General features: G+C 45.7%; 1 protein-coding gene across 2 annotated transcripts in view; it reads right to left on the reverse strand.

Annotated features, from left to right (window-relative positions):
- The window catches only part of trrap (transformation/transcription domain-associated protein), a 115,896-nt gene that overhangs the window by 29,977 nt on the left and 69,076 nt on the right, over nt 1-16,843 (reverse strand). For both annotated transcript variants that reach the window (XM_080021039.1, XM_080021038.1), the window contains 8 exons: nt 16,108-16,254; nt 14,837-14,956; nt 13,059-13,346; nt 12,747-12,884; nt 11,787-11,899; nt 11,346-11,481; nt 4,942-5,133; nt 435-630 (listed from right to left, as the gene is read on the reverse strand). In XM_080021039.1, coding sequence (XP_079877165.1) covers nt 435-630; nt 4,942-5,133; nt 11,346-11,481; nt 11,787-11,899; nt 12,747-12,884; nt 13,059-13,346; nt 14,837-14,956; nt 16,108-16,254 — 1,330 coding nt within the window. The remainder of the gene's footprint in view (nt 1-434; nt 631-4,941; nt 5,134-11,345; nt 11,482-11,786; nt 11,900-12,746; nt 12,885-13,058; nt 13,347-14,836; nt 14,957-16,107; nt 16,255-16,843) is intronic.

The raw sequence follows: 16,843 nt of genomic DNA on the forward strand, positions 1-16,843 counted from the left end.
GCCGCGTGAGAAAGCTTTGGGTTCCCAGTGAAGTACAACAGCAATGGAGAACGAGTGGTGGATCGGACGAGACCAGTGTGTTGTTTGACAGTTGTAAGATATGTGTGTGGAAACAAATTGAAACACTCTTCCTAACGTAAAAGTAATTTTTTTTTACTGTATATTTACATTTAAAAGTCTGGACTCCGAATATAAGAGGACACTTTTTCCAGACGTATTTTCAATTTCTTATATTCTGGTCAATAGGGTAATTTGCCACAACTTCTCATAATGACGAAATGCTGGTTCAGTCGGTTTGCATAAAATCAAACCGGCTTAGTACACCAGACCGGAAAAAACGGAAATCGACCCAACTCTAGTTACCACTCAATAATCCAAACTTCTACAAAGTTCACATTTACAGCTGTGTGAGACGGGCCTTGGAGGAGCTCTACCTTGATAATGGTGCTGGCGCCACATGAAGATGCTGCTCCAGTGCGACAGGTCGTCGGACACGATGGGCAGGCGGTTCCTCCAGGTCTTCACCACCGTCTTCATGTCGTGGAGGCTGGTGTTGCGGCCCAGGTTGGCCGGCTGGAGCCCGGCGTTGATCTGAGCAGCTTCCTGGAGCTCAATGATCTGCTGGGCTGCCTGTGGGGAGAGCGGGCAAGAGGCCAGGAATGTGACATTCGGGACAAACGGCGAAAGTCGATTCAGTAGGTAAGGTATGGCAGGTACTACGGACGGAGTCGGAAGAAGGACACGTCTTCCAACCTCGGCACTGGAGACTGGACAAGATGAAGGCACGAGGCAACACGGCTCAGAAACTACATACAGAGAGTTTAAACTTTGGCTGAGAACATTGGGTCCTTTCCATTAAACTAAATCGGTCGGCGGGGAAGGCTTTGACAGAGTGGAGGAAGGTGAGAAAATGAAAGAATGATTGAAAGATAGATGGAAAGCCACAACATGAGTGTGTGAGCAATAGGTAAAAGATAAAGGAGATATAGAGCAGGTGTGAAACAGTCTGAAGTAAAAACGGCAGATTGAACAGCCATAAAAACAGAGCGAGGGCTAAATGTAAAGAAATGGAGGAATGGTACCGGGTGGGTGCAATATATCGACATGCAAAAAAAAAAGATGAGCCCATGAATGCCTGGGTCCTTCTGCGGACAGTGGGAACGACGGAGCACCACTTAACCCCCACCGATCCAAAAAACACCTAAGGTCAAAGTCCGTCAAAATAAGAGGGACCAGGACGACTTATGGGCTATTTTCCTTCGGGGACAGCTGGATAATGACTATCAGGCCTGTACCCCTCCACCACAACACAAGCCGACGTTACTCAGTTCGTTTCGGGGCGAGGGCAAAAATGTGAGAATGATAAGCGAGCTCTTCCACGCCTTTGTGCAAAAAGAGGCCTCATCGATTTGGTCCAAAGCCGCTTTTTGAACGCATAATCAATCCTTCCATTATAGCCACCCATCAGTCAATATTAATACCGAGGCTCGTGATCAATATTTGCGGGTGATAATCCAATCGATCGCCAGTCGCTGGCTGGAGCCGGGATTTGATGATGGCTTGATTCAAACGGGATTTGCACCCACCCGCACCCCTCCCACCCTTGTTATTTTGTGATCCAGCTTGCCCATTCTTTTTCCGAGGCTCATGGAGTCGTGAGGGTGAGATATAGAGTTTGGAATGGAGATTTACAACACGCCGCTCCGCTGGTCAGGGGAATAAATAGCTTGCTTTCCCATGGCCGGGGTAAATAATTGGTACCGCACATATGCAAGCAGGCATGCATTAAGGTCTGAGCAGAAAAGCACGCGCACGCACACACACACGCACACACACACGCACACACACACACACACACACACACACACACACACACACACTAATAAAGAACGAACCAGCCAATTCAAATACTCATTTTGAAAAGATAAACCCTCCTGAATCATGGCTGTGCCGAATAACCCCCTCCCTCCCTCCTCCTCAGTCCAAACAAAATAAATTAGGCAATACAATATTTTTCACAATTATCTGTTAATATCAGCTGATAGCCCATTTCTAACCTTCATTCAGACTTTCCCCATTCATCATGTAAATGTAATTCTGCCGCAGGTATTTAATCAAACGCTATCAGATGGCAGGGGAGTAATTACAGTCATTCTCAACCAACTTCCACATTCTCCGTACCCCTCTCTCTATCGTCTCGCCCTTTAGCGATTCCCTCCTTTTACCTCTCCTGCCTTTTACAATTTTCACGCCGACACCCCCCCCCCCCCCCCTTCTCTCGCATTTTCCCCTCCTTCCATCCTCTCTCTGTCCTCAACTATCGTAATCTCTCGGCGCGGACTCAAAGAACCTTAAGATCCCCCCCTCTTGTTATCATCCATCTGGATTTTAAGAAACAAAGAGAATGAAAGAAAGTGAGAGAGAGATAGAGAGAGAGAGAGAGAGTGGAGGAAGAGAGAGAGAGCGAGAGAGAGAGAGAGAGAGAGAGAGTGGAGGAAGAGAGAGAGAGCAAGAGCGAGAGAAAGAGAGAGAGAGAAAGAGAGAGACTGTTATCACTGTCCCTTGACAACGTAATATTCATCTGTAGGGGCGACGGGTGAAGTATCTCTTGACGGACATCTCTCAAAAGCGCTTCGTCACAATAAACTGACGTCTGGCGGTGCACATTTCCTTGCGCCCTGACTGATGTCGGCGTACAGAATGGATCCTCCCCAATTGGCAGGAAGTGTGCGAGTGCGGGCAGGACATGTGCGTTGTGCCATGTGAGTTTTGCTGGAAGAAACTTTAAGAATAATAGAAAAAAAAGAAAAAAAGTAATATTCAGAGATATTTTAGATTAAAATGAATATTTCTTTCTGTCCAAGTAGTGTCCCTCAAACAGTTGGTTAAGCGTAGTGAAATGGGAGCTTGAGAAAGCTATAGATTGTGCATTAAGTAGGGCATTGACGATAACCACAATACCACGGACATGTGATGTCATTGCAGGATTGAGCTCATTACCGCCATCACTGCGCATGTAATATGTATATATATTAACATATATGTATGTATACATATATAAACATATATATAAACACACATATATACACATACATATTTTATATACTTATATACATATATATACATATATACACACACACACACATACCCTACTCACAAAAAGTTAGGGATATTCGGCTTTTGGGAGAAAAATGCACTATAACCTTTACAGGTGAACTTAATTTGACCTTCTCTAAACTTTTGAATGTACATGTCCAACTGTTTAGTGTTTCAGTACTTTTTGCACAACTTGCTGTTCTCTAACAAGGAGCTGAACGGTAAAATTCACAACAGGTGTTTGATCCATGAATCGACCAATACATTTCCTGGTTCAATTAGAATTGGTATTTAAACAGTCCTCTTCATCATGCTGTTCACATTTTGACATCATGAGACCAAGACGACACCTAACAACTGATCAACAGTACCTCGCCATTGCGAGGCTTCAAACAGGATGTTCTCAGAGGGAAGTGGCCACTGAGCTTAGAGTGTCACAGAGTGTCATCAGCAGGTTGCAACAGAGAGAGAGAGAGAGATTGGAAGTCACAGAAAGGCATAGAAGTGGACGTCCTTTGGCCACATCCCACACTGATGACCGCTGCATTGTGAACAGTCCCCTGCGGAACCGGATGATGAATGCCACTCAACTCCAGGCACATTTAAGGGAGGTGAGAGGCACCAAGTGTCACGTCAGACCATTCAAAACCGTTTCCATCAGCGTGGTCTGCGTGCTAGACCACCTGCAAGGGTCCCTGACCACACCACCAGGCACAGGCATCATCGTCTTGCATGGGCCAGGGAGCATTTACGCTGCACGAGGGACCAGTGGCCTCAGTGCTGTTCTCTGATGAAAGTCGATTCATGTTGAGCAGAAATGATGGCCGCCAACGATGTTGGAGACGTCAAGGACAGCATAAATGCATCAGCCACTGTTGTCACCAGATGAGCCTTTGGTGGTGGTGGTGGTGTTACAGTGTGGGCAAGTGTGTCTAGTCAATACAGAACTGCCCTTCACTTTGTGAATGGTACAGTAACAAGCTCATACTACCTGAATAACATCATTAATCCAGTCATTGTGCCCCTGCATGAACAACACAGGCCTCATTTCATCTTCATGGACGACAATGCTCCAGTTCATCGAGGTGGCATCATTAGGGAACGGCTGCTGGAGACTGGGGTACCTCAAATGGAGTGGCCTGCACTTTCTCCAGACCTGAATCCCATAGAAAACCTATGGGATCAGCTGAGTCACCGTGTAGAGGCTCGTAACTCTGTACCCCAGAACTTCAATGACCTGAGGGCCGCCCTTAAAGAAGAGTGGGGGGCCATGCCTCAGCAGACAATAAGTCGTCTCGTGAACAGCATGAGACGTCGTTGTCAAGCTGTAATTGATGCTCAAGGGCACATGACAAGTTATTGAGACATTGACATTTTTTGTTGTGGTATTCCCACCACTGTTGTTGGCTTTTGTTTCAATAAATTGTTTGAGATGAGGAAATCCCCATTGCACGGTTCTATTTAAATTCCCTACTTTCATGATATAATATCTCTGTAGCGTGAACTTGTGAGCGGTGTTCGCGTCTGTGTCCGGACGAGGCAGTTCACACAGAAATAAATTGATGATTCCCCTTATTTATAATTCCTCTTTGAAATGTTATCCCTGTGCATTTTTGTAAGCTTCTATCAGTTTTATCCTGTTATTGTAATGCACACTGACTAATAACAAACAAACAAACAAACAAACAAACAAATAAAATTACAATTAAATACATTTTAAAAAAAGACAAAGTTGAAAGGCTGGCCTGAATACGGGGATTGAAATCACCTCTCACACATGCTGCGAACAAGCTACTCAACACAGGTCTCTAAATGTCAGGGTGTTTGTGTTGCGTGGGCTCGGACCTGCAGAAGGGGTGTGTGCACGTGGGAGACGATATGCGGCAGCCTCCTCCACTCCCGGATGGCTAGGCTGGAGGCCATCTCCACCAGCCTCTCGATGAAGTTGAGCTGCTGCTCCTCGGGGTGGCAGATGGCCAGGTAGCCGCGGTGCATGTTCACCTTCCACGCCATCTCCTTGGGGCAGCTCAGCTCCACCTGACACACACACACACACACACACACACACACACACACGCACGCACGCACGCACGCACGCAACAAACACAATGAACAAAACATCTCCAAGACGGTGGAAGAAGGTAAAGCTTTAAATAAAGTGAAAACAAAATAAAAATAAAATAAAAAACAAAGTCTTAACAATTCAATAACATTCCCACTTTGTAACGTCAAGGCAGATCAGACCTGTCTCCAGAATGGGGAGAATTTCCTGGTTTATTCGAGTAAAAAACAAATCCACCAGGGAAGGAACCTGTCCATTTCTTGCATAGTAGTTGGACAAAACGTGGCAGTGTGGTCTCCCGGTTCATTCTGCAAGCGGCTTCACCAGGGATTTTGTGCTAATGAATAATCAACCTTTCTTGTCTAGGGGTGTCACGATTCTCAAAATCCATGATTCAATTTGACTTTCGATTTCAAGGTCACGATTTGATTCGATTCAAATATATGTATTTTTCCAGAACTGACGGCTATGCCATTGTTTGACTAGTGAGTCTTTATTTGTAAAGAAAAACTTGTTTCTAAATAAGTAACTTTTATTTGAATATTAAAATTGAAAATACAGACTTGGACAAATTTGTTGGTACCCTTACAGCTTATTGAAACGCTGCTTCATTCCTCCTGAGAAGTGATGAAATTAAAAGCAATTTTCTCATGTATACCTGCATGCCTTTTGTATGTCATAAAGTAAAGCAAAGAAACTGTGAAAAGAGATCAATTATTGATAAAGAGATTAATTATATTCTAAAATAAACTGGACAGATTTGTTGGTACCCCTAAGAAAAGATAAGAAAACAATTAGATTATAGTGATATTTCAACTAACTGTTTTCTTTCATTGGTATCGTACATGTCTTCAATCCTATAGTGAGTCATTCAGCCTATTTAAATGGAGGAAATTAGTCACTCTGCTGTTTGGTGTCATCATGCGCACCACACTGAACATGGACCAGAGAAAGCAAAGGAGAGAGTTGTCTGAGGAGTATGTTCAAGGTAAAGGCTACAAGACCATCTCCAAGCAGCTTGATTTTCCTGTGACTACAGCTGCAAATATTATTAAGACGTTTAAGGTCCATGGGACTGTAGCCAACCTCCCTGGACGGGGCCACAAGAGGAAAATTGACGCCAGATTGAACAGAAGGATAGTGCAAATGGTAGAAAAAGAGCCGAGGACAACTTCCAAGAAGGTACAAGCTGAACTCCAACGTCAAGGTACAAGGGAGGTGTCTGATCTCATTTTGAGTGACAGTGGGCTCCATGGAGGAAGACCCAGGAGGACTCCACTTTTGAAGGAAAAACATAGAAAAGCGAGACTGGAATTTGCTAAAATGCATACTGACAAGCCACAATGCTTCCGGGAGAATGTCCTTTGGACAGATGAGCCAAGACTGGAGCTTTTTGGGAAGTCACATCAGCTCTATGTTCACAGTTGAAAAACTGAAGCTTTCAAAGAAAAACACCATACCTACTGTGAAACATGGAGGAGGCTCGGTTATTTTTTGGAGCTGCTTTGCTGTGTCTGGCAAGGGGTGCCTTGAATCTGTGCAGGGCACAATGAAATCTCAAGACTATCTAGGCATTCTGGAGAGAAACATACTGCCCAGTGTCAGAGAGCTCTGTCTCAGTCGCAGGTCATGGCTCCTCCAACAGGATAATGAGCCAAAACACACAGCTAAAAGTACCCCAGAATGGATAAGAAGAAAACCTTGGACTATTCTGAAGAAGCCTTCTATGAGCCCTGATCTGAATGCTATCGAATATCTATGGAAAGAGCTGAAACATGCAGTCTGGCAAAGGCACCCTTCAAACCTGAGACAGCTGGGGCATTTTGCTCGGGAAGAGTGCGCTTGTTGAAAGCTGCAGAAGTCTCATTGAGAGCTACAGAAATCGCTTGATTGCAATGATTGCCTCTAAAGGTTGTGCAACAAAATATTAGGTTATGGGTCGCATCACTTTTGTCCAGGCCATTTTACTTTGTTTTATTATGTAAAATATTCTGTTGAATCAAAAATCAAAAGCAAAGTCTGATTTCTATTAAATATGGAATAAACAATGATGGATGTCAATTATTTTTGTTGGTTATATCAGAGAAAATTATTTTTCTTTTGTCGTCGAAGGGTACCAACAAATGTGTCCATGTCTGTATATTGAGCTTCATTGTTGCTTTTTTTGTAATATTCAAATTCTATTCGACGGTTTGAGCTGGGAGCCTCGACTCCACGGAGTGCCCAGCGCACACTGCATTTGTTTACCGGTGGATCTTGACAGCCCCAATATGGCGACCATCTCGGACAATAATACCCACAAAAATACAGGAAGAATCGCAAACCGGTTTGTGACTTCCAAGTTCGAAATCGAACACTCATTAAGATTTTCGATTTCAAATCTGATATCGTGACACCCCTTGTCCTGTCTGACAGCGAGGTGGAGAGGAGGAAAGGAAAACGCAGAGTGCATTAATCGCTACACTTGGTGAGATCAAGATGGCGCCACGAACGGCTGCCACAGTGTGTTGGTGAGCACTTCTTTGTTTGTTTTTAGTCATTGATTCCTTTGATTGTGATTCCACTAAACATCAGGGACATTTAATTTATGTATTATATTTATGATTTACAGGAAATTTTGGTCAAAGGTGCCCTGGCCCTTGGCCAAGTAGTGAGGCGGAGACGGAGAGGCAAGCGCGCCAGGGTTGTGGTGCACTTCAGGGAGAGAGGATTACGCACGCCTCCACCGGGAATACTCCTCTCAAATGTCCGCTCACTGTGCAACAAAATGGATGAATTGCGTCTTCTTATCAGGACAAATAGAGACCTTTCTCTCCTGAATTGTGTCGTGGCTGTGTAAATCTACACCGGGAGAAAAATAACAACATATAGGAACATTAAGACCTGTCTCCGTAGAGACCTGACGTGTTTCATTTTCTCGTCTTTACAGCAGAGCGCCATGGTTCTGACTCGCCATTTTTTCAAATGTTATTTTTCAAATTTTTCAAATAAGTAAGTATTTGAACGAAATAAATATTCGTAAAAACCCACCATTGGTGCTTTATTTGGATTTGGCTCCACCCCTACTTTACAACAGTTTTAGGGCTTCCATTCCCACACATTTCCATTCACAGCCGTACTGGCATTTTCCCGGATATTATACTAGGTCGAGAGTGGGGAGTTTTACGGAACATTGAGTCGGCTCCTTTTCCCACATGACGCCAATACGGAATATTGCCAGTAGATGTACGGCCTTCAGTGCAATTGGGAAAGGGGCTTCAGACAGCTTAGTTTGGAGAAGGAGAGGGCTTTCAAAAGTGGAGACAGGGAAAGGTTTAGACTGGCTAAGAACACGTTTGGCAAGGCGACTAAGGAGGCCAAACAACAGTACTCTGAGAAGCTGGAACAATAATTCTCAGCCAGCGACTCCTCGTCAGTCTAGAAGGGACTACAAGAGATCACAAACTATAAAACCAAATCCTCCCCACTCTATGAATGACCTCAGACTGGCAAATGACCTGAATGAGTTCTACTGCAAATTTGACAGACAATGGAAGAGTCCTGACTCTGACCCACACACCCAGCCCCCCACCACAGCTACAACACCTCTTCTTTTCAGCCTGGATAGACACTAACCCTCCACTGATTAACCTTTTCCACCAAGGCATTTTGAGGGTTGGTTTGGAGCCGGTGCCGAATCTCAAACCAAAAGAACCGGCTCTTGGCCAGGCAAACCGGTTCCAGAGTGGCACCACTTGGCTGCTGGTCTAGAACAAAGAACCACTTACGTCAGGGGCTTGGGGCAGGGAGAACCAAGACTGAACGAACGTTGTGACCGACATTTTTGTGACCGCTTCAGCATAGTCATAAAATCTTAACAGTGGTCGGTGGAGGAGACAAACTGTCTAGTGCTTGAATTATTAGTACTTAAATTATGAGAACGCACAAGCTGCGAGCTGTGGCTCGTGGGCTCCATGAGCCTGGCATTGCATTAATCTCCAATGGGGATGAGTCCGCCTACAGAAAGGGAATTTATCACCTGGCTTCCTGGTACTGCCAGAACAACTTGGAGCTGAATGCTCTGAAAACTGTAAAGATAGTAGCAGACTTCAGGAGGAGAGCAGCCCCAACTGGCCCCGACATCATGTGTGACTCCCCAGTAAAAAGCCGAGAAGTGACTCCGATTCCTGGAGACAATAATCTCACAGGACCTCAGGTGGGTGGAGAACATCACCTCCCCCATCGAGAAGGCCCAGCAGAGGGTGTTCTTCCTGCTGCAGCTGAAGAAATTTTACGTGCCGCAGAAAATGATGGTCCAGCTCTACGCGGCCATCATTGAGTCCATCTTCAGCTCATCTATCACTGTCTGCTTCGCTGCCTCCAGTGCCAAGGACAAAGGCAGACTGCGGTGGATCATTCGGTTGGCCGAGAAGGTCATCGGATGCAACCTGCCTCTCTCCCGGACCCGAACCCGTACCAGTCCAGGACCAGGAAGAGAGCAGGAAAGAAAAGACCAAAAAGACTTCCACCGCGTGAGTTAAATACAACCCCGACAGTGAGGATGTAAGAGGACGTGTATGTGCCGACAGGTGAGTGAAACTAAACGGGCTGATAGAAGTCAAACGAGGGGATTAAAGTCAGATAATATTCTCAGATTGGGGTTCCAGACATAAAATCGTATCAATTGGGAGTCTGTATGCCTATAGAATGGAGGGTCCTTAATATGAGAAACGTGTGTGTTTAAATGAATAAGCGTGTTGGAAAAAAATACAAAACAGAATGGAAGGAGACAAAGCTAGGGATGTGGCGGAACGAGAGAAAAAGAGGTGCATGTGTGTGTGTGTGTGTGTGTGTGTGTGTGCGTGTGTGTGCTGAGCTGATGTGAATAACAGCTCCTTAGACAGTGGGGAAAATTACATCTATCGGTCAACCCACACTTATCAGGAACGACACGTGATGAATATCCCCGAGTCAGGGCCGCCCTTATCAAGAGCTGGAGTTAATTGAAAGGGGGGGGGGGGGGGGGGATCTCTCTCTCTCTCTCTCTCTCTCTCTCTCTCTCTCAAATATTACCCCCCCCCCCCCACCACCTCGCCCCCCCGGTCTCGTATAAACAAAGAGGGGGAGGGGAGAGAGAGCGAGAGAGGGACAGAGGGATGGGAAGGAATGGCAGAGAGAATGAGAAATTAAGACTTTTGAAAACAAACACGAGAGGTAAGTTGGCGAAGGAGCTGAAAAGGAAATTAATAAGGGGGGGTGGGGGGGGGAGGTGGCAGATCTGCCGCCCGGACAATTTAATTAGGTGTCACCCTTTAGGGCAAAGCAGCTCAATGAATTGGTTCCAAGTCTCCTTGAAAGAGCAAATGCAGGAGTATTTGTTATGTGTCGGGTACTATCACGCCCATTCTCACCACCCTGCTGCCCACGCTTTGTTTTAGAAAAAAAAAAAAATGCCAGGCTGATAAATTAACCCAGCAAAGAGTTGAGAAGCATTCCCGCAGCTTTATGGCCCCGGCCTTCCCTTCCACCACCGACGACGGGGGGAGTGTGTGTGGTTCCGATATCATGCGACTACGATATCATGTCACACAGTGATTGAAGGTCCAGCTTTCTATACAGAAGAAATCGACTGTAACCCCCAGAGTGGGAGTGTTGTTCCAGGTCTGGTTTATTGGTGCGTGTGTGTGGGTTTTGAGCAGTGATTCTCAAAGTGGGGTCCACGGACTCCATCCAAGGAGTCTGTGGCGCTTTGCCAGGGGGTCCCGTGAAAGGTTTTCCGAAAAATAAAAAAACTTTTTGTGCTTTTATTTTTTTAAATATATTTTTATCCAATATATACGTTTATAATTACTTCATGTAGCCAAACAAATCCCGCCATGTGCACCTCGTCGCCACCGTGCAGGCGCGGTGTCAATTTGTGTTTGATATTTTGTGGAGCCACAACGTTGTTAATTTACTCGATGGAAATTAAATACATCGTTTTTATATTCTGTATTTTGAAATGGTGCAATACAAATATTTATAATACATTTCTCTTGATTTGTGTTTGTTTTTACACATAACCTATGTAGAAGTGTGAGAAATAGTCCTAATATCAAATTATTTTTTGAGAGACGGGTCCTCGATTTATTGTTTCTCATATAAAAAGGGGGGTAAAAGATTAAGAAGCCCTGGTTTCGAGGGTCGGGAAGGTGGAGAGTGGGCTCACCTGGACCAGAGCCTCCTTCATGGCAGCCCAGTTGGAGACCCTCCAGGCGCACTCCAGCACCAGGTAGGGGTTTGAGTGGCCTTTGGACTGACCGTACTCCGTCAGCGGCTCCCACTGGTTCAGCTCCTTGGAGCAGCTGCTCAGCGGGGAGACACACAGTGGGGGGTGAGACCATGACACCTGAGGCTGTTCAATACGGTTAGGTTCATCGAAATCGGGAGTTTTCAGCCTCTTTTTCTGAGGTTATTTATAATAGTGTTATCGCACTTGTTTTAGAAAACATCTGAAAATGCACTTCAAGCCACAGTAGTTTTACATGAACAACAAAATGCCGTCACCTTCTAACGTGCTCATGGATACAGTCAGTCTTATCATTTGATATTCATTACAACTGAAGTGCGTCGACTCTTAACTAACTACTGTATTTGGCTCCCTGCGCACCGTATCCAGTGGTCTTCCCAGAGCTGGTACTCCGGGAAGATGGCCGGGGAGACGCTGCTGCGCTCGTGGTCCTTCCTGGCTTTGTCCATGGCCTTCTCATAGCTCTCCTGGGCCTGGGGAGAGAGGAGGAGGAGGAGGAAGAGAAGGAGGGTGGGTGGGGCGTCATTTAATTTTTTGTTTTGTTCTGCTTTTTTTGCATGCGCACTTTTGGTGGGAAATGCATTGTTTACCATCCACAACCCCTTGGTTGACTGGTCTATGAAGTCTGTATAGGAACAAACGGGGGTTGGAGGATAATTCTGTCGTCGTTCCGGTCACAATTCTACTGATGATACGACTGTTCAAACAGTATTATCAGGAAATGGAGATACTATCACCATATCAAACAATTGAACATTTTTCACACTTATGAAACAGGTATGAAACATAGAATTTATATTTAAAAACATAAGTTTTCAGACCTATGTGGACGTAGTCGCACTGATGAACCTCTGGATTCCTTACATAGAATTTTAAATATGCAGACAGATATTATAGTGTATACTTGATTGTAAAACTACCTATCATTGTCATGATAATAAATGTTTCCGTCCCGGCTTGGTAAGGATACAAAACTTTTTTTTTTTAAACTATGAATATATTTGAGATATTAATTTCTCATAAAGCTTTTAGTAAGTATTTACCACGTGCTTATATGTGATATGAATAAATTCAACCATATTTTGTTGTACTCTTCTCAAGTATTTTTGTGCATTAGTGAACTTTGAAGATATGCGTCATGAATTTCAAAACAACCCAATCAATTGTTCCCCCTTTCCGTTTCCTAGGCCTGGCAAGAATCAATGCTCATTTCGGAAAAGTCCCAGTCGCGCCCTGAATGGAGCTCTTGCGACACAAAAACAGCCAATCAAACAGACATCGACGGGCCGACTCTCGCAGGCGTTCAGCGCGGGCTCCCACCTGTTCAAAGAAGCCGTGCTGCTCGTAGGCGATCGCCGTGGCCGTCTCTGGGAACTTGCACCTCTTCTGCCACAGGCCGGCCCACATGTCCTCCTCCTGGAGCAGGGAGTACAGCTCCGCCAGGGAGTCCAGAATCTCCTGTTGGATGGAGACAAAGGAGTGTTGGGACGTGAGTATGAAACCTCCACACAAGCGTATATAAAGAACAGTTAAAGAACTCGTTTTACAAATCAACTCCGCGCCGACTCCTCAGGTGCAAACAGAAGTGTTAGCACTTAGCGTTCCACCAATCCAATTTTTTCCACTGTTTACCTGCTGCGGTGGCGTGATGCTCTCCTGCTCGTAGAACTCGGTGCTCTGCTTGGGCTTGCTGTGCAGGCTCAGGCCCTTCTCGAAGGCCTGCTGCTCCAGCATGAGCGTGGAGCGCAGCCACAGGTTGTGGGTTTTACCCAAGTACTTGAGCACGCAGGGGCGAATGGGAATCGGGGGCATGCACTGGGACATCGCCTCCACGAAGCAGTTGAGGGCGCTGGGCTGGCAGTCTCTCTGCGCCTGGTGGCTGCCACTGCACAGGAAGGGGCTCATTTCCCCGGACAAAGCCTGGAGAGCAACGGAAAGGGGTCAGTCAGCTTTAACGACACACGGCAGGGAGGCATGATGAGTAGGTAGGACACGCTCCCGACAGACTGAACAGAACGACCTTCCTAATTACACCATTTTGTGGCTGGGCCTTGTGCATTTACGAGCATAAAAGGGGCTTAGCTGAAAACGGTGTCCTCAAGAAGTCTTCTTAGGTTCACTGCAAGACCATTTTCCCAGAAAGATACAGATGAGACATTTGGGCCAGGACAGCCGTAGCAAACGAAAAAAAAAAAAAAAAGGTGTCAAGAGGAGCTGGAGAGATGGGACTATGCAATAGGACCATATCGGTTACAGAAATTGAGACATTATGTGACTGACACACAGCAGAAATAAATATGGTTCCCGGGGAAAATTTCTGCGCAGTAATTAACGCCTTGACTCCCCGTTTAAATGAGGTGATAGTTAACAAAGCCTATGTGTCACTCAGCATAGACTGAAAGGGGAACTGACACTCAGTTTTCATCGCCCCCCCACCCCCTACATGAAATGATTTGCCGGTAGACGGCTCCAGAGACGCACCTCCACCCTACACCCACACATCATTTACCCCAACAATTGATTGCGGGCGAGGCCCGAAATGCTCCACGCTCATGATCACACACACAAGAGAGAAGGCATGTGGGCACCGGTGCGACTGCACGCCCGTCACAGCATGATAACATCATTATTTAGAGGCCGGCTTTTCCCCCTTCTATTTCCGGTGTCTTTCAGATGTGTAATAGCTCAATCACTTCAAATCAAAGCCTTTCAATGAGTCTCTAAATACTCCAGGCATCTGGTTCATTAAACTCATTACAATCTTTTTTTTTTTTTTCCTCGACCCCTCTACGTTCTCTCTCTTCCATATTTAGCATAAACGAATCTGGCCTCATTAAGGGAAATTGCGCGTTTTCTGACAGAAATGGGATCGCCAAGGTCACACATAACTGCCTGCTTGCCTACGTCAACAAGACGCAGCGGAGGAGAAGGGAGGGGGTTTTGAGTGTGTTTATCTGTAAATAATAAGTGAGAATATCGCAGGCGTAATCCGGCTGTCGTCGCCGTCGTGCGTGCTCGTCATCCCGCTGGCTTTTTCCCCTGCCAGAGAGGCTGTCTGGCGCCTCGCTACTGGCCAGACAGGTCGTCCCAGAGCCAGTGACCCTCGTCGGCTCTGGATGACTGATTAAGAGATACGGGCCGGCGTTGAGTCACACTGCCGTCCGAGCCGTCTGTCCAGGTGGCATTCTGTCAGGACACTCCACAGGTGGTTTACGGATGCCCGGAATCACCAAGGAGTCACGCTGGACCTTTCGTGGTCCAGAGACGTTAAAGGAAAAAAGTCTATCCATCGCTGACGTGTCGATGCAGGGCCGGCACACATTCACTCAAGAGTGTTCAATGCTCTACACCGAGGTCTATTCACTTCAAAACAACAACCGTTACAGCTATGGGGGTCGGCGGTCACTCACGTGCTGCTGCCTGTCGGAGAGGATCTTCCAGAGGCGGGGAAAGAGCTGGACCCAGGTCTTCTCTGCCAGAGGGGTGGAGATGTGACACAGCTGGACCAGGGCGTTGAGGAGCGCTCCCGTCTGACACGCAGAGGAAATGACAACAACGCTGGCTGTGAAATGTCAGTCGCGGACTGCGGTGCGCCGTGTGAAATGATATGATGAGACTGCCGTGAGACTGTATTTAGTTTCAAGGTTCATTCTGGCATTAAAACGATGAAATTCAAGGACTTTCAAGTACTCTTCAAGCACTGGTTTTTTTTTTTCGTTTTCAAAGACTTTATGCAAAACAGACTCACTGTCTATTCTCACATTTTTATATTTATTATATGTATTTTATTATTCATCTCATTGTCATTTACTATTATAAGTGTCTATATCCAACCGTGCTGGATTAAACTGACATTTACCTGGCGTAATCAATGCGGTAAAAGCGATTCCAGAAAATGTTGTATAACGTTACGATTTGAGTAACAAAACCTGGGGGAATATCACAGCTTTTCAATGATCGCTTTTTTTCAAGGACTTTTCAAGCACTTCCGCACAAAAGGGACTATTTTTAAGGTATTGCGGTACTTACATTTCTGAGGATGAAATTCGAGCACCTCCACCACCCCTAGGACCGGTAAGTACCAGTTTTTCAAATAAAGGACCCTCAATTTGATACGCATTAGGTCACGGACCCATTTTTATGAGATTTTGTCGATAGGACCTCAAACTGAGAAGGTTTAGTGATTTATTCAAAAATTCCCCACCTGTCCATGATATAGTTAGAGAGAAAAGTGACTCTATGATCAAAGTGATTGTTAACTTTAAACAATGGTGAATCAATAAGCATTTTGGAGGACCCCTGGAAACTCTTGAAGCCCTAAAACAAACCTGATTGAATTTGAGGCTGCCTGTTTAAAAGACAGGAAACTTTCTTTTTTTTTTCCATGCGTTCTTTAGTTGTCGGTTAGCGTTTGACGGAATTGGTTCTATTTTCATCGTAGATAGAGCAAGGATTTAAGGGCACACAATACATTCGAACATATGGTCCTGGATTCCATGACCTATGCCTCAAATTGTCCAAGGCCCCCGAGAACGCCCTCCGCAATCTCTGGCACCCCAGGTTGGAAATCCCTGCCCGAAACAACCCTCATCATTGAGACACGATGTCCTGCTCTTGTCCATTCCAGGCCAAGCTCTGCTGAGGGGCTGAAATTTTAAAAGACATCCAAGGCGGCTTCTACCTTGACCTCGCGCAACGAGTCGAGGAACTTGTCGTGGCGGTTGGTGAGCATGTGTAGTTGGTTGCCTGTGTCTCTCTCCGCCTGCTCTTTAGTCTTCGGAATGGCCGTCTGGTCGCCCGGTGCCAACTCAATGTCTATCTCCACATCCTGGAGAGAAGGGGGGAGGTGAGGGAGGGAGCGAGAGAGAGAGAGAGAGAGAGAGGAGGGAGGCCAGCTACTTAATGAGGACAACCGTGACATTTTCACGTTCAGGTGAGGCACACCCATGCTGTTCTGAAAGGCCACCGTGCTGTGGGAGGTCTATGGAAGAGAACGCAAACACGTCTTAACAAGTTAAGACGCAGAGCGAGAACGACGCTGCCGCAGGAAACCACGGCATATGACACGCTTACATAGGAATAAGATGCTAAATCACCTGACCGATGTTGTCTCATGAAACAACGCTACAGTTTCTGTATGAGGCAAGAAAACATGCATGGTTCAGACTTATGCCTGATCCTGATGTTTTCCCCATTATGTTTAAGGTACGTTCTTTATATTTGGTACAGGGCAGAGGTAAGAATTTGGTTGAATCAGGCAAGGTTATGAACTAGATCGTTTTATGAACTGTTATTATGGTCAGATAGCAAGGTACATGTTAAGGAACTGGAATCACATCAGCATTGACTTTTTTCATAGACTTTCAAGACAGGTAAATACAATGGTCACAACCAGTAAATATATGGATGAATACATT

Source organism: Zeus faber (assembly GCF_960531495.2).
Source record: "Zeus faber genome assembly, chromosome: 20".
NCBI lineage: Eukaryota > Metazoa > Chordata > Actinopteri > Zeiformes > Zeidae > Zeus > Zeus faber.